Source organism: Littorina saxatilis, linkage group LG10, assembly GCF_037325665.1.
Source record: "Littorina saxatilis isolate snail1 linkage group LG10, US_GU_Lsax_2.0, whole genome shotgun sequence".
Classification (NCBI taxonomy): domain Eukaryota; kingdom Metazoa; phylum Mollusca; class Gastropoda; order Littorinimorpha; family Littorinidae; genus Littorina; species Littorina saxatilis.
Window position 1 is genome coordinate 2,104,497 of NC_090254.1, and position 18,061 is coordinate 2,122,557.

At 45.0% G+C, this 18,061-nt stretch overlaps 1 protein-coding gene across 1 annotated transcript in view; it reads left to right on the forward strand.

Moving 5' to 3' along the window:
* LOC138977937 (ER membrane protein complex subunit 1-like) overlaps positions 1 to 18,061 on the forward strand; it is a 38,949-nt gene that overhangs the window by 13,843 nt on the left and 7,045 nt on the right. The window contains exons 11-22 of the mRNA XM_070350545.1: positions 59 to 157; positions 2,132 to 2,231; positions 2,746 to 2,862; positions 3,231 to 3,460; positions 4,623 to 4,787; positions 6,907 to 7,080; positions 8,149 to 8,271; positions 9,302 to 9,386; positions 11,392 to 11,514; positions 12,115 to 12,236; positions 13,310 to 13,520; positions 14,186 to 14,270. Of these exons, the coding sequence (XP_070206646.1) occupies positions 59 to 157; positions 2,132 to 2,231; positions 2,746 to 2,862; positions 3,231 to 3,460; positions 4,623 to 4,787; positions 6,907 to 7,080; positions 8,149 to 8,271; positions 9,302 to 9,386; positions 11,392 to 11,514; positions 12,115 to 12,236; positions 13,310 to 13,520; positions 14,186 to 14,270 (1,634 nt within the window). The remainder of the gene's footprint in view (positions 1 to 58; positions 158 to 2,131; positions 2,232 to 2,745; positions 2,863 to 3,230; positions 3,461 to 4,622; positions 4,788 to 6,906; positions 7,081 to 8,148; positions 8,272 to 9,301; positions 9,387 to 11,391; positions 11,515 to 12,114; positions 12,237 to 13,309; positions 13,521 to 14,185; positions 14,271 to 18,061) is intronic.

Below are 18,061 nucleotides of genomic sequence, written 5' to 3' on the forward strand. Positions count from 1 at the left end.
GATACTCAGTGATTTTTGTGGTGTTGATGTTTGACGCTGTGGTATGATGTTTCCCCAGACTGTGGAGTTCACGGGTGTGGAGCTGACCTCCATGACGGAGCAGACGGACGTGTCGCAGCGCATCTCCATCCTGGCCGGGCACGGCTCCATCGACAAGGTCAGTCTTTGTGTTGCTGGGCAGCCACCAATGTCACAGAGGTGCGTGGCCAACGGCCTGAGGTACAGAAAAAACAACAAACAACGATGAATGAAAAATAACAAACGAGAAAGAATAAACGTTAACTAGACTTTATTTACAAATTACAGATAGAAAAGAAACCTACCTAAACCTAAACTAAGAGAGAAAAGCCTGCCAGGAGAATAAACTAACGGGAAAAAAAAAAAAAAAAAAATAATAGACCACGACTAAAAACTAATTCATGTGCATCCCGAATCTCTGGTCACAAGTGTAATCTGACATGACACATTCATACCCCGTTCATTCCTAACACTGACAGTTGTGACAGCTTTAACACTGATAGTTGTGACAGCTTTAACACTGACAGTTGTGACAGCTTTCTATACAGTCAGTTGTGACAGCTTTCTATACAGTCAGTTGTGACAGCTTTCTATACAGTCAGTTGTGACAGCTTTCTATACAGTCAGTTGTGACAGCTTTCTATACAGTCAGTTGTGACAGCTTTCTATACAGTCAGTTGTGACAGCTTTCTATACAGTCAGTTGTGACAGCTTTCTATACAGACAGTTGTGACAGCTTTCTATACAGACAGTTGTGACAGCTTTCTATACAGACAGTTGTGACAGCTTTCTATACAGACAGTTGTGACAGCTTTCTATACAGACAGTTGTGACAGCTTTCTATACAGTCAGTTGTGACAGCTTTAACACTGATAGTTGTGACAGCTTTAACACTGACAGTTGTGACAGCTTTCTATACAGTCAGTTGTGACAGCTTTCTATACAGTCAGTTGTGACAGCTTTCTATACAGACAGTTGTGACAGCTTTCTATACAGACAGTTGTGACAGCTTTCTATACAGTCAGTTGTGACAGCTTTCTATACAGACAGTTGTGACAGCTTTCTATACAGTCAGTTGTGACAGCTTTCTATACAGACAGTTGTGACAGCTTTCTATACAGTCAGTTGTGACAGCTTTCTATACAGACAGTTGTGACAGCTTTCTATACAGACAGTTGTGACAGCTTTCTATACAGTCAGTTGTGACAGCTTTCTATACAGTCAGTTGTGACAGCTTTCTATACAGACAGTTGTGACAGCTTTCTATACAGTCAGTTGTGACAGCTTTCTATACAGTCAGTTGTGACAGCTTTCTATACAGTCAGTTGTGACAGCTTTCTATACGGTCAGTTGTGACAGCTTTCTATACGGTCAGTTGTGACAGCTTTCTATACAGTCAGTTGTGACAGCTTTCTATACAGTCAGTTGTGACAGCTTTCTATACAGTCAGTTGTGACAGCTTTCTATACAGTCAGTTGTGACAGCTTTCTATACAGTCAGTTGTGACAGCTTTCTATACAGTCAGGGCTTGTGTGGAATGTTGCTTTCACTTGCACAGACAATGTTGAAATGTTCACTGAGATCACAGCAAGGTCAAGTAGGGGTAATAACACCATCAATTTCTTGAACATGTTTGAATACACAGCTTTCAAACTTCACACACTTTTAGGGTTTGATGACTGAGGTCTGGTTGTGTCACAATAGGACCCAGTGTGGATCGATTAGAATGAAACTATCGTCATCTCGAACATTTGATATGATAATTTAAGAGAATAATTTGTATCTGATTCATGTTACTTATGACAAAGGTGAATTGTATGAGCATTTGCTTTTCTTGTTAGAGTGTGGTCATGAGACTAAAGAGTATGACTATGGCGTGCCGTGACTATGGGGTGCCGTGACTATGGGGTGCCGTGACTATGGGGTGCCGTGACTATGGGGTGCCGTGACTATGGGGTGCCGTGACTATGTACATCAATATTTCTGTCATCCAAATCAGATGACTGCTAACTTTCCAAAATTCAGAATCAAAAAACAAGAATTGTAGGTTATTAGAAAGTTTATTTATTAATAAAAACAAAACTTTACAGTTCAGCATATTTGTGTCTGTCAGATCTTCCCCATGCTGTTCACCAAGAAGAAAGACGGGAAGCTGGGCGCCAAGGTGATGATGGTGGCTCAGGACTACTCCCTGCACTGTGCCCATAAAGCAGGTCTGTCTGTCTGTCTGTCTGTCTGTCTGTCCGTCGCTGGCTGTCCGTCACTGTCTGTCTGTCTGTCTGTTTGTCTGTCCGTCACTGTCTGTCTGTCTGTCTGTCAGTTCGTCACTGTCTGTCTGTTTGTCACTGTCTGTCTGTCCGTCACTGTCTGTCTCTCTGGCTGGCTCTCTGTCTCTCTGTCTCTCTGTCTGTTTGTGTGAGCCAAGCGGATGATGGTGGCATAGGACTACTCCCTGCACTGTGCGCTTAAAGCAGGTCTGGCTGGCTGGCTGGCTAGCTGGCTGGCTGGCTGTTTGTATATTTGTCTGTCACTGTCTGTCTGTGTGTCACTGTCCGTGCCTCTGTCTGATTGCGCGGTCGAAGCCAGTGGACTTGTGGTGATGAAGCATTATTCTCGGCACAGTGCGCACAAAGCAAGTCTGTCATTTGTATCTGTACCTGTGTCTGTTTCTGTCTTGGATCACACAGGTGTTGTTAATGTTCAAAACCTAATCTGTGCACATTGCAGGCAAGGCCCCATGGCGGAGAGAGGAGGCGCTGGCCTACATCCTGTCCGTAGAAATGGTGGACCTTCCCGTGTCCGAGAATGAGGCCAAGTTTGAGGATGAGTTTGGCTCCAGCAAAGGTAGGACAGCTTGGTTTTTGCTAGTGTAATCAACATAATCTTCATTTGTCTTTGTCTTTGCTTGAGACAGGGCACATCATATACTTTGTGTTGACTGTATTGGTGTCAGCAAGTTTTGACTTGAGACAGTCTTGTAATGTGCTGGAGGCCGCACAAATAAAATTTCCTCTCTCTCTCTCTCTCTCTCTCTCTCTCTCTCTCTCTCTCTCTCTCTCTCGCTCTCGCTCTCGCTCTCGCTCTCTCTCTGTCTCGCTCTCTCTCTCTCTCTCTCTCTCTCTCTCTCTCTCTCTCTCTCTCTCTCTCTCTCTCTCTCTCTCTCTCTCTTTCTCTCACCTTGACAGAATCTGAATCTTTGTCTTATCCTCCAGACGATATCCTGGCTATGCTGGTGAAGCGTATCAAGGTACAGGTGTCACAACTACACGGCTTTGTGGAGCACCTAGTGCAGAGACTGGTGGGCCACCGCCACCACCACTCCATCGTCAGCAAGAATGACGCCGGCGACGCTGACATCGATGACGATAGCGATGACGACGAGTTGGTGCGTGACGCCTTCAGTCTGCACAAGATGATCGTGGCCGTCACTGCCGCTGGCAAGGTGAGGATGGTAGTGATGTAAGTGATGATGATGATGATGGTGATAATGATGATGATGGTGATAATGATGATGATGGTGATGATGATGATGATGATGACGATGACGACGACGAGGAGGAGTTGGTGCATGATGCCTTCAGTCTGCATAAGATGATCGTGGGCGTTACTGCCGCTGGCAAGGTGAGAGACAGTCCTCCTGTGCGGTAGCATTATTTTAACACAGAATCTTATGGTTCTACTTTAGAAGTAATCTTAGGGCCTTTTTTATATTTAGTCAAGTTTTGACTAAATATTTTAACATCGAGGGGGAATCGAAACGAGGGTCGTGGTGTATGTGCGTGTGTCTGTGTGTGTGTCTGTGTGTCTGTGTGTGTGTGTAGAGCGATTCAGACAAAACTACTGGACCGATCTTTATGAAATTTGACATGAGAGTTCCTGGGTATGAAATCCCCGAACGTTTTTTTCATTTTTTTGATAAATGTCTTTGATGACGTCATATCCGGCTTTTCGTGAAAGTTGAGGCGGCACTGTCACGCCCTCATTTTTCAACCAAATTGGTTCAAATTTTGGTCAAGTAATCTTCGACGAAGCCCGGGGTTCGGTATTGCATTTCAGCTTGGTGGCTTAAAAATTAATTAATGACTTTGGTCATTAAAAATCGGAAAATTGTAAAAAAAAATAAAAATTTATAAAACGATCCAAATTTACGTTTATCTTATTCTCCATCATTTGCTGATTCCAAAAACATATAAATATGTTATATTCGGATTAAAAACAAGCTCTGAAAATTAAATATATAAAAATTATTATCAAAATTAAATTGTCGAAATCAATTTAAAAACCCTTTCATCTTATTCCTTGTCGGTTCCTGATTCCAAAAACATATAGATATGATATGTTTGGATTAAAAACACGCTCAGAAAGTTAAAACAAAGAGAGGTACAGAAAAGCGTGCTATCCTTCTTAGCGCAACTACTACCCCGCTCTTCTTGTCAATTTCACTGCCTTTGCCATGAGCGGTGGCCTGACGATGCTACGAGTAAAATGGCATTGCGTTTCATTCTGTGAGTTCGACAGCTACTTGACTAAATATTGTATTTTCGCCTTACGCGACTTGTTCTTTGGTATTATCACTATAACATGTGTGTGTGTGTGTGTGACAGGTGTACGGGATGCGCAGTCACAACGGCAAGATCACCTGGCAGCACTTCTTCCCCGACCTTGCTCCCTTCACAGGTCAAGGTCAGGAGAAACTGCTACTCTTCGTGCAGAGAACCACGGCTCACTTTCCTCACGCCCCGCAGTGCGCTGTCATCGGGGTCAGCAGGGTGAGTGTCTGGATGGTTCAGTGCGCTGTCATCGGGGTCAGCAGGGTGAGTGTCTGGATGTTTCAGTGCGCTGTCATCGGGGTCAGCAGGGTGAGTGTCTGGATGGTTCAGTGCGCTGTCATCAGGGTCAGCAGGGTGAGTGTCTGGATGGTTCAGTGCGCTGTCATCGGGGTCAGCAGGGTGAGTGTCTGGATGGTTAAGTGCGCTGTCATCGGGGTCAGCAGGGTGAGTGTCTGGATGGTTCAGTGCGCTGTCATCGGGGTCAGCAGGGTGAGTGTCTGGATGGTTCAGTGCGCTGTCATCGGGGTCAGCAGGGTGAGTGTCTGGATGGTTCAGTGCGCTGTCATCGGGGTCAGCAGGGTGAGTGTCTGGATGGTTCAATGCGCTGTCATCGGGGTCAGCAGGGTGAGTGTCTGGATGGTTCAGTGCGCTGTCATCGGGGTCAGCAGGGTGAGTGTCTGGATGGTTCAGTGCGCTGTCATCGGGGTCAGCAGGGTGAGTGTCTGGATGGTTCAGTGCGCTGTCATCGGGGTCAGCAGGGTGAGTGTCTGGATGGTTCAGTGCGCTGTCATCGGGGTCAGCAGGGTGAGTGTCTGGATGGTTCAGTGCGCTGTCATCGGGGTCAGCAGGGTGAGTGTCTGGATGGTTCAGTGCGCTGTCATCGGGGTCAGCAGGGTGAGTGTCTGTATGTTTCAGTGTTTTCTTTCTGTGTGTCTGACGGTTTGTGGGAAGAACTGTTCCTGTACACACCTTTCACTGTACTGTACACACCTTTCACTGTACTGTACACACCTTTCACTGTACTGTACACACCTTTCACTGTACTGTACACACCTTTCACTGTACTGTACACACCTTTCACTGTACTGTACACACCTTTCACTGTACTGTACACACCTTTCACTGTACTGTGCACACCTTTCACTGTACTGTACACACCTTTCACTGTACTGTACACACCTTTCACTGTACTGTACACACCTTTCACTGTACTGTACACACCTTTCACTGTACTGTACACACCTTTCACTGTACTGTACACACCTTTCACTGTACTGTGCACACCTTTCACTGTACTGTACACACCTTTCTCTGTACTGTACACACCTTTCACTGTACTGTACACACCTTTCACTGTACTGTACACACCTTTCACTGTACTGTGCACACCTTTCACTGTACTGTACACACCTTTCACTGTACTGTACACACCTTTCACTGTACTGTACACACCTTTCACTGTACTGTACACACCTTTCACTGTACTGTACACACCTTTCACTGTACTGTACACACCTTTCACTGTACTGTGCACACCTTTCACTGTACTGTACACACCTTTCACTGTACTGTACACACCTTTCACTGTACTGTACACACCTTTCACTGTACTGTACACACCTTTCACTGTACTGTACACACCTTTCACTGTACTGTACACACCTTTCACTGTACTGTACACACCTTTCACTGTACTGTACACACCTTTCACTGTACTGTACACACCTTTCACCGTACTGTACATACCTTTCACTGTACTGTACACACCTTTCACTGTACTGTACACACCTTTCACTGTACTGTACACACCTTTCACTGTACTGTACACACCTTTCACTGTACTGTACACACCTTTCACTGTACTGTGTTAGGGGTTGGCGGGGTGAGTGTCTAGATATGTGAATGTTTTGTGGGAAGAACAGTTCCTCACCATCTGTACACACCACCCAGAGTGCTGAGCTAAGGGCTTGCAGAGTGAGTGTCTAGATATTTTATTGTGTTCTGTCCGTGTGTCTTACGGTATGTGCGAGGAACTGGTCCTTATTGTACACATCACCCCCACCCCCTCTCATTGTTATACTGACATTATTGTACACATCACCCCCACCCCCTCTCATTGTTATACTGACACTCTCTAGCCCCCCATGCCCCCTCCTTTCGTGCACTACAACAGTTGGCCATTAATGGTTTTCATGTTGATCATGTAATCTGGTTCACTCTAGTTGTGAGAGGTGTAGCAGTGCGCTGCTCATGGGTTGGGCCAAAGGTAGTGCTTGCATTCTGCGGTTAGATTTCAAGTTCATGTTCATGTATACATTTTCTTTCTCCATGTTTTCAGAAAACGGGCAATGGCCTTGTGTTTGCCTTCAACCCTGTGACGGGAGCCATGGTGACAGACCTGCCCCCTGCCGGCCTTGACCTTGGATACAAGGTCCTACAGGCACAGCTCATGAACGATCATCCCGATGAAAACTTCCTGAAGGGCGTTCTGCTGGTGGACTCTGACGTCAAGGTGTGTCTCGTGAAGCAACTCTTTCCTTCAAGTTAGCTTTGTAACAATGTGTAGAGGTGAATTTGCTCAACTTGTTGATAGGAGGGGGTAGGTACGGCAGGTTAAAAGTGACAAGATGTTACAAGCGCAGAGCTACCAGCTGTTACGCTTTCAGCAAAACTGCTTCACTGTTACGCCAAACTTAGAATTGCTATGCAACGGTTTGCTCTTTCTGTTAAATCCTTGTACTCATTTCTAATTCTCACTCCGTGTAACGGTCAGAATTTATGTTATAAAACATTGTCCACACTGAAAGTGGAACTGCAGACACTCTCTATTGGCCATTAACTTTCTTTTTTCTAGTAAACTTTTTCTGCGTGCGCTCTAAGTAAACTTGTTGAAAAATGTATATATTCTTGCACGAAAAAGCATAAATACGGATGTGCGAATACGTTTTAGGCAATGCTATACTAAAACACCATTTACTACGCTGAGCCCGGTAGCTCAGTTGGTAGAGCACTGGACTTGTGATCGGAAGGTCCCAGGTTCGAATTCGGGCCGGGACGGACACGGGTCAACTTTATGTGCAGACCCAGAGACGGAAGCCATGTCCCACCCCCGTGTCATCACAATGGCACGTAAAAGACCTTGGTCATTCTGCCATAAGTGCAGGTGGCTGAATACACCTAAACACGCAGACACCTGGGTAGCGCGACTCCGTTGCTGCTAGCTTTCCACTGGGAGGAAGCGACCCGAATTTCCCAGCGATGGGACAATAAAGTAATGAAAATGAAATGAAATGAAACATTCTTAAAAAATGCAAATTGTGAAACTTGAGGTTTTCGCAAGGGTTGACAGGTGTGCAAAGGAACAATACTATGCAGTCACCACAAAGGGAGAACTTTTTTTTTGTAATGATAATGATGATAGTGTTCTTTCTTTCTTTATTTGGTGTTTAACGTCGTTTTCATCCACGAAGGTTATATCGCGACGGGATGATAGTGTTGATGACAACAACAATAACAGTGAAGGACAGAAGAGTAATAGTGAGAACTGTGCCGAGTCTCATACTACCCTTACTGTGTGCAGGTTCATTTTTTCCCTGCGTCCATGAAGTCAGTGGTGGAGAGGGAGGGCAGAAACATGTTTGTTCATCTCACCAACCCCGAGTCTGGCCTCATGAAGGGCTACTGGCTGACACCCAGGGGACAGGTAAGATTGGATCACAGTCACTCTAACACATTATACAGTCTGTGACACCTGACACTGGCCTCATGAAGGGCTCCTGGCTGACACCCAGGGGACAGGCAAGACTGGATCACAGTCACTCTAACACATTATACAGTCTGTAACACCTGACACTGGCCTGATGAAGGGCTACTGGCTGACACCCAGAGGACAGGTAAGACTGGATCACAGTCACTCTAACACATTATACAGTCTGTAACACCTGACACTGGCCTCATGAAGGGCTACTGGCTGACACCCAGGGTACAGGTAAGACTGGGGTGTAGGCCACGGGGGCAGGTAAGACTGGGGTGTAGGCCACGGGGACAGGTAAGACTGGGGTGTAGGCCACGGGGGCAGGTAAGACTGGGGTGTAGGCCACGGGGGCAGGTAAGACTGGGGTGTAGGCCACAGGGACAGGTAAGACTGGGGTGTAGGCCACGGGTACAGGTAAGACTGGGGTGTAGGCCACGGGGACAGGTAAGACTGGGGTGTAGGCCACAGGGGCATGTAAGACTGGGGTGTAGGCCACGGGGACAGGTAAGACTGGGGTGTAGGCCACGGGGGCAGGTAAGACTGGGGTGTAGGCCACAGGGACAGGTAAGACTGGGGTGTAGGCCACGGGGGCAGGTAGGGTTAGATCAGTGCTACAGTCACTGTAACAAATAAAACAGTCTGTAACACCTTTGTTCACCTCCTCACAAGGTGGGCTTGTGTGTGTGTGTGTGTGTGTTTGGATTTGTGCGCTTGCCTGAGTGTTAACAGTGTGTGTGTGTGTGAGTGTGCCCGTGTGTATTTGAGCGCGTGTGTTTGTTTGTGTGTTTGCACATATGTGCTTCTTTGCTAAAATCGGAGAGAGAGAGAGAGAGAGAGAGAGAGAGAAGAGAGAGAGAGAGAGAGAGAGAGAGAATGTCTGTCTGTCTGTCTGTTTCAGTTTTTATTTTCATTTTTTTTCTCCACCACTGTGTTTTCTTTGTGCTGACCAAGATTTCACCATTTTCACTTCCCTGTGCAGGAGCTTGTGGCAGAGAACGTGTGGAACATCGACCTTCAGGGCAACCAGCAGAAGGTCACAGGAGTCTATGTCAAGAGATCCAACGGTAAGAACATTGCACTCATGTTTCCATCGTGACTTGATTGGGTTCTATTCTCTCTTATCTTTTCCTGTAGCAATAAACATAGTTGAGGCCTAGGTTACTGAGAGAGTACGTAAAGAGATGGAACGGTGAGAACGAGACAAGCATGTTTCCATCATGACTTGATTGGGTCTGGTTCTCTCTTGTCTTTTTCTGTAGCAATAAATATTTGAGGCCTTGGTTACTGCGAAAAGTGGCAAGTGGTTACAGCCGACTATTACAAGATGGCTGTCATGTGGGTTACATCTGGTTGGTATCGATGGCAGGGAGCTATGGAGACAGCACCATTTTGTGAAGACTGATCAGACCTTGTGATGTATGTGATATGACAGTATGTCAGAGTGTTGGTATGGATGGCAGGGAGCTATGGAGACAGCACCATTTTGTGAAGACAATGATCAGACCTTGTGATGTATGTGATATGACAGTATGTCAGAGTGTTGGTATGGATGGCAGGGAGCTATGGAGACAGCACCATTATGTGAAGACTGATCAGACCTTGTGATGTATGTGATATGACAGTATGTCAGAGTGTTGGTATGGATGGCAGGGAGCTATGGAGACAGCACCATTATGTGAAGACAGTGATGAGACCTTGTGATGTATGTGATATGACAGTATGTCAGGGTGTTGGTATGGATGGCAGGGAGCTATGGAGACAGCACCATTATGTGAAGACAATACAATACAATACAATACAATACAATAACTTTATTAATCTCTAAAAGAGAAATTACATTGCTGAGCGTTTGTGTCCGTAATAATAACATACATAAAACATTCAAGATAAACATTTGTTCTTTGTCCTGAGAAAATATAGCACATTGGTTATCACATAAGAAAGTATATTAAAAATAAATTAACATGCATTCACCATCAACAATGCACAAAAGAAAGTCAGCACCTTGCCGGTTATCACATATTGTCTAAGATTAAGAGAGCAGAATGCAAAACAAAATCAACAATACTGAAACAATACAGTATATACAATACTGATCAGACCTTGTGATGTATGTGATATGACAGTATGTCAGAGTGTTGGTATGGATGGCAGGGAGCTATGGAGACAGCACCATTTTGTGAAGACTGATCAGACCTTGTGATGTATGTGATATGACAGTATGTCAGAGTGTTGGTATGGATGGCAGGGAGCTATGGAGACAGCACCATTTTGTGAAGACTGATCAGACCTTGTGATGTATGTGATATGACAGTATGTCAGAGTGTTGGGTGCCCGCAGTGTGCTGTACAATATCTCTGGTGGAGTTCACAGGGATCGCGCTAGGATTTTTCAAATTGCGTACGGCTTACGCAATGTCGGCCAAAAAACGCGTAAAGCAGAACCGATTTTGCGTCACACTATAACACAGTTAAATCATGACGATGTGCGAAAAAACGAGGACAACTTTCGCTGCATGCCGTTTTGAAGGAATCAAAGACAGGCTTGAACTGAAAGCGTCTCTCTGCCTAGATTTGGCGCCACACGCCCAGTGCATTTTGGGTGTATGTTCTGTTTCAGAAAACCGACCGGCGTTGCTTTGCGTCGCTTGCGACACTCTTATGCCGAGAGCACGTCACCTCATTTTGTTTTATCCAAAACAGACTTTAGATTTGAACTCTCGCGCTTGTGCTATGTTTGATCCAGAACAGACTAGAGATTCTAAACTCGCGCGCGTGTGCTATAGTCTGATTCAGTATTGGGTTGTGCTGCTGAGCATGCCGTTTTGAATAGAAGTTGTTTTGCGTACGCGTTACGCATAAGCGCCGGGAAAATGCGTGGGCGGATTTTAAAACGCGTCAAATACGCAAAAAACATGCGTTAACGCGATCCCTGGTTCATTGCTATGTCTGTGTGTGATATTGCTATGTCTGTGTGTGATATCATTGCTATATCTGTGTGTGATATCATTGCTATATCTGTGTGTAATATCATTGTGCTATATCTGTGTGTGATATTTTGGTGTTTCAGAGCACGTTCACTCCCAGGGTCGAGTGTTGGGTGACCGCAGTGTGCTGTACAAATACCTGAACCCCAACCTGGTGGTGGTGATTGGGGAGGGGGAGGAGGCTTCGGCCTCCACTGTCAGCAAAGGTGGGGACCACACGGACTGGCTTTTATCCACTTTAGCTTGCAAACAATCTTTTCACACACAAAAAACATACAGATCGAGAACAAGCAAAATGCTTTTAACACGTTCTAAACAATTATAAACGGTACCATCCAGAGACTGGCCCAGAACAGACAGGAGTGGAGGTCCTTTGTTGCTACCCTACATGCCAACCGGCATAACGGGCAGTCAGTAAGTAACACAGGAACCAGGGTACCATCCAGAGACTGGCCAGACAGGAGTGGAGGTCCTTTGTTGCTGCTCTACATGCCAACCGGCATAACGGGCAGTCAGTCAGTAAGTAAGTAAATAATTATAAACAATACATATTTATGATTACAACATGGCAAAACTGTGCTACTCCTTTTTAAGACCTGACTTTTTCAGACCTGACTTTTTCAGACTTTACTTTTTTCAGACCTGACTTTTTCAGACCTGACTTTTTTCAGACCTGACTTTTTCGGACCTGACTTTTTCGGACCTGACTTTTTCAGACCTGACTTTTTCAGATTTGAGGAGGTCTTAAAAGGGGGTTCCACTGTACCTGGTATTTGTAACGACATTTTTCACTGTCTCCTTTGCAGGTCCGTCAGGGTTTTTCAACGTGTACCTGGTGGACGCAGTGACAGGCCACATCGTGTTCCATGAGAACCACAAGCGTACTCGCGGCCCGGTCTCCGTGGTGCACTCCGAGAACTGGGTGGTGGTGAGTGGCACCTCTCTCTCTGCTCTCAGCAATTTCCTTTCTCAGGCCTGGGAATTGTTTGTTTGTTCGTTCATGAGCTGAAACTCCCACGGCTTTTACGTGTATGACCGTTTTTACCCCGCCATTTAGGCAGCCATTTGTCGCTTTCGGAGGAAGCATGCTGGGTATTTTTGTGTTTCTATAACCCACCGAACTCTGACATGGATTACAGGATCTTTTTCGTGCGCACTTGGTCTTGTGCTTGCGTGTACACACGGGGGTGTTCGGACACAGAGGAGGGTCTGCACACAAAGTTGACTCTGAGAAATAAATCTCTTGCCGAACGTGGGGGTGAACTCACGCTGACAGCGGCCAACTGGATACAAATCCAGCGCGCTACCGACTGAGCTACATCCCCGCCAGGCCTGGGAATGATATACCTTTCGTCGTAAATACGACGAAGTCCTTTTCTAATTGTGTAAGAAAAGAGCCTCCGTGTGCCCTTAAAAATGCTTAAAACGCCAAATTTTGCCAACAGTACGCCCAAAACACTTGTACTCATTCTCAGGCCTGTTTCTAGATTCAGGGATGGCCAAATCATCCACCCAATCGCCAGGGTTGTAAAAAATCTGCCAGGCTGGTCGAAACCATCTGGCAGCTGGCCTGGCTGGCTAGTGAAAGTTCTAGCCAAATGTAAAACTTTCGGTTGTACTATCAAGTTTCAAAGCCATATTAACACTCCGGATGCATGCAAGAACTTCTGTCTTCTGTCTGAGACGTGCTTCCGACCTTACATTCGCCCTTCAGCTGTTTTTACGGTTGCGACTTATTCCAAATCCATAGCAAAGAATATCTTGAAGACTGCTACAGAGAAAGGAGGAAAATAAACAGTAGTAAAAAGAGAAAAGAGATGGATCATTGAAAGAAGACTGGAGAGTGACTACTGATGGCCGGGAGGGGAGCGGTAGGAGTTCCATAGGGGAGATGATCTGACAGTCAACATTTTCGCGTTTGGTATGTACCGGGCCAGAAATTCTATTGAAGACAATAGTGTTTTTTTCATGTCTTACTTAGACAACTTGTGTGTGTTCCAGTACTCATTCTACAGCGAGAAGCACCGGCGGTGTGAGGTGGCGGTGCTGGAGCTGTACGAGGGCAAGGAGCAGAGCAACGCCACAGCGTTCTCCTCCCTGACCCCTCCATTCTCTCCCCTGGTGCTGCGACAGTCCTACATCTTCCCTGTCCCCATCGCCCGCATGTTCCCCACCATCACTGAGAAAGGCATCACCAGTAAAAACCTCATCAGTGAGTACTGTCTGTCTCTGTTTGTCTCTCTGTTGGTCTGTCTGTCTCTGTCTGTCTCTCTGTTGGTCTGTCTGTCTCTCTCTGTCTGTCTCTGTCTGTCTGTCTCTGTCTGTCTGTCTGTCTGTTGGTCTGTCTGTCTCTGTCTGTCTGTCTCTCTAATGGCAGCCACTATCACAGAGCAGGCATCACCAGTAAAAACCTCATCAGTGAGTACTGACTGTCTGTCTCTCTGTTGGTCTGTCTGTCTCTCTGTCTGTCTTTCTAATGGCAGCCACTATCATAGAGAAAGGCATCACCAGTAAAAACCTCATCAATGAGTCTGGTGCATGTGTGTGTGTGTGTGTGTGTGTGTGTGTGTGTGTGTGTGTGTGTGTGCACATGCATGCATGCATGCTGTATGTCTGGATGTTATGGACTGCTTGTGCAGGTCTGAGTTCTGTCTGTCTGCCTTCCTGTCTCTTGGTCTCTTTATGTGTAATTTCAACAGCTGCTTATGCAATTTATGTGAGTATGAGCTCGTACAGTAAAGAATTATGAATATTAAACTGCAGGAACTGGTTTGAAAGAGAGCATATTGCATGAGAATCATACATTTGAAAAAGTCTATTTCTCTGCGATGAAACAAACGTTTTCCCAGAAATGCTGACAGTTGGTTGTGGTTGCAGTGGTGCTGAAGGTGGGGGGAGTGCTGTCTCTGCCCAAGGCTTTGCTGGATCCTCGTCGCCCCTCCATCCCCAGCCAGGAGACCATGTGAGTACCCGCACACACCTGTAACACCTGTAACCCTGCACACCTAAACTTCAAGTTTTCAGACACCTGTAACCCTGCACACCTAAACTTCAAGTTTTCACACACCTGCAACACTGCACACCTAAACTTCAAGTTTTCAGACACCTGCAACACTGCACACCTAAACTTCAAGTTTTCAGACACCTGTAACACTACACACCTAAACTTAAAGTTTTCACACACCTGCAACACTGCACACCTAAACTTCAAATTTTCAGACACCTGTAACACTTTACACCAAAACTTCAAGTTTCCACATGCCTGTAACACTTTACACCAAAACTTCAAGTTTTCACATGCCTGTCATCAATCAATCAATCAATAGGAGGCTTATATCGCGCATATTCCGTGGGTACAGTTCTAGGCGCTCTGCAATGATGCCGTTTGAGATGAAATTTTATACGGCCAGTAGATTGCAGCCATTTCGGCGCATATTTACCTTTCACGGCCTATTATTCCCTGTCACATGGGTATAGGTAGACAATTATTAACTGTGCCTAAGCAATTTTGCCAGGAAAGACCCTTTTGTCAATCGTGGGATCTTTAACGTGCACACCCCAATGTAGTGTACACGGGGGGTGTTCGGACACCGAAGAGAGTCTGCACACAAAGTTGACTCTGAGAAATAAATTTCCGCCGAACGTGGGTTTGAACTCACGCTGACAGCGGCCAACTGAATACAAATCCAGCGCGCTACCAACTGAGCTATATCCCCGCCCCTGTAACACTTTACACCTAAACTTCAAGTTTTCAGACACCTGTAACACTTCACACCAAAACATCAAGTGTCTACATTGCCTGTAACACTTCAAGTTTCACACTCCACAAACTGAGCTGCTTTATTTAGTGTGCAACTGCTGATGGCAGTTGAGGATGTTACATGTGCTGCACCGAGTGCAGGACTTAAAGTCGCCCCACGCATCACTCCGATCTGGGCAACTTTCTCGCACCCATCTCACCACATTATACATCAGCAAATCTTGTGAAAGAGTGAATACCCTTGTGTTTAGTGAAAGAGTGAATAGACGCTAGTGACTAACCTGTAATGTCAAAAGGGGAGTACATGTGGATTGTTTGCCTCACTAAAAGCCAGCGTGTTCACTCTTTCACAGCCCATACACACCAGACAGTCTTGCTATTTTCTCAATTCATCTTTTCTGCCAGTAAATGTGAAATGTACGTGTACAGAGTGTAAGAGTTGTTGTGTCTGACAGGGATAAGTGTAAGAGTTGTTGTGACTGACATGTACAGAGTGTAAGAGTTGTTGTGTCTGACATGTACAGAGTGTAAGAGTTGTTGTGTCTGACATGTACAGAGTGTAAGAGTTGTTGTGACTGACAGGGATAAGTGTAAGAGTTGTTGTGTCTGACATGTACAGAGTGTAAGAGTTGTTGTGTCTGACATGTACAGAGTGAAAGAGTTGTTGTGTCTGACATGTACAGAGTGTAAGAGTTGTTGTGTCTGACATGTACAGAGTGTAAGAGTTGTTGTGTCTGACATGTACAGAGTGTAAGAGTTGTTGTGACTGACATGTACAGAGTGTAAGAGTTGTTGTGACTGACATGTACAGAGTGTAAGAGTTGTTGTGACTGACATGTACAGAGTGTAAGAGTTGTTGTGTCTGACATGTACAGAGTGTAAGAGTTGTTGTGTCTGACATGTACAGAGTGTAAGAGTTGTTGTGACTGACATGTACAGAGTGTAAGAGTTGTTGTGACTGACATGTACAGAGTGTAAGAGTTGTTGTGACTGACATGTACAGAGTGTAAGAGTTGTTGTGACTGACATGTACAGAGTGTAAGAGTTGTTGTGACTGACATGTACAGAGTGTAAGGGTTGTTGTGTCTGACATGTACAGAGTGTAAGAGTTGTTGTGACTGACATGTACAGAGTGTAAGAGTTGTGACTGACATGTACAGAGTGTAAGAGTTGTTGTGTCTGACATGTACAGAGTGTAAGAGTTGTTGTGACTGACATGTACAGAGTGTAAGAGTTGTTGTGTCTGACATGTACAGAGTGAAAGAGTTGTTGTGTCTGACATGTACAGAGTGTAAGAGTTGTTGTGACTGACATGTACAGAGTGTAAGAGTTGTTGTGACTGACATGTACAGAGTGTAAGAGTTGTTGTGACTGACATGTACAGAGTGTAAGAGTTTTTGTGTCTGACATGTACAGAGTGTAAGAGTTGTTGTGACTGACATGTACAGAGTGTAAGGGTTGTTGTGTCTGACATGCACAGAGTGTAAGAGTTGTTGTGACTGACATGTACAGAGTGTAAGAGTTGTTGTGACTGACATGTACAGAGTGTAAGAGTTGTTGTGACTGACATGTACAGAGTGTAAGGGTTGTTGTGTCTGACATGTACAGAGTGTAAGAGTTGTTGTGTCTGACATGTACAGAGTGTAAGAGTTGTTGTGACTGACATGTACAGAGTGTAAGAGTTGTTGTGACTGACATGTACAGAGTGTAAGAGTTGTTGTGTCTGACATGTACAGAGTGTAAGAGTTGTTGTGTCTGACATGTACAGAGTGTAAGAGTTGTTGTGACTGACATGTACAGAGTGTAAGAGTTGTTGTGACTGACATGTACAGAGTGTAAGAGTTGTTGTGTCTGACATGTACAGAGTGTAAGAGTTGTTGTGTCTGACATGTACAGAGTGTAAGAGTTGTTGTGACTGACATGTACAGAGTGTAAGAGTTGTTGTGTCTGACATGTACAGAGTGTAAGAGTTGTTGTGTCTGACATGTACAGAGTGTAAGAGTTGTTGTGTCTGACATGTACAGAGTGTAAGAGTTGTTGTGACTGACATGTACAGAGTGTAAGAGTTGTTGTGACTGACATGTACAGAGTGTAAGAGTTGTTGTGACTGACATGTACAGAGTGTAAGAGTTGTTGTGACTGACATGTACAGAGTGTAAGAGTTGTTGTGTCTGACATGTACAGAGTGTAAGAGTTGTTGTGACTGACATGTACAGAGTGTAAGAGTTGTTGTGACTGACATGTACAGAGTGTAAGAGTTGTTGTGTCTGACATGTACAGAGTGTAAGAGTTGTTGTGTCTGACATGTACAGAGTGTAAGAGTTGTTGTGTCTGACATGTACAGAGTGTAAGAGTTGTTGTGTCTGACATGTACAGAGTGTAAGAGTTGTTGTGACTGACATGTACAGAGTGTAAGAGTTGTTGTGTCTGACATGTACAGAGTGTAAGAGTTGTTGTGTCTGACATGTACAGAGTGTAAGAGTTGTTGTGTCTGACATGTACAGAGTGTAAGAGTTGTTGTGACTGACATGTACAGAGTGTAAGAGTTGTTGTGACTGACATGTACAGAGTGTAAGAGTTGTTGTGACTGACATGTACAGAGTGTAAGAGTTGTTGTGACTGACATGTACAGAGTGTAAGAGTTGTTGTGTCTGACATGTACAGAGTGTAAGAGTTGTTGTGACTGACATGTACAGAGTGTAAGAGTTGTTGTGACTGACATGTACAGAGTGTAAGAGTTGTTGTGTCTGACATGTACAGAGTGTAAGAGTTGTTGTGTCTGACATGTACAGAGTGTAAGAGTTGTTGTGTCTGACATGTACAGAGTGTAAGAGTTGTTGTGACTGACATGTACAGAGTGTAAGAGTTGTTGTGACTGACATGTACAGAGTGTAAGAGTTGTTGTGACTGACATGTACAGAGTGTAAGAGTTGTTGTGACTGACATGTACAGAGTGTAAGAGTTGTTGTGACTGACATGTACAGAGTGTAAGA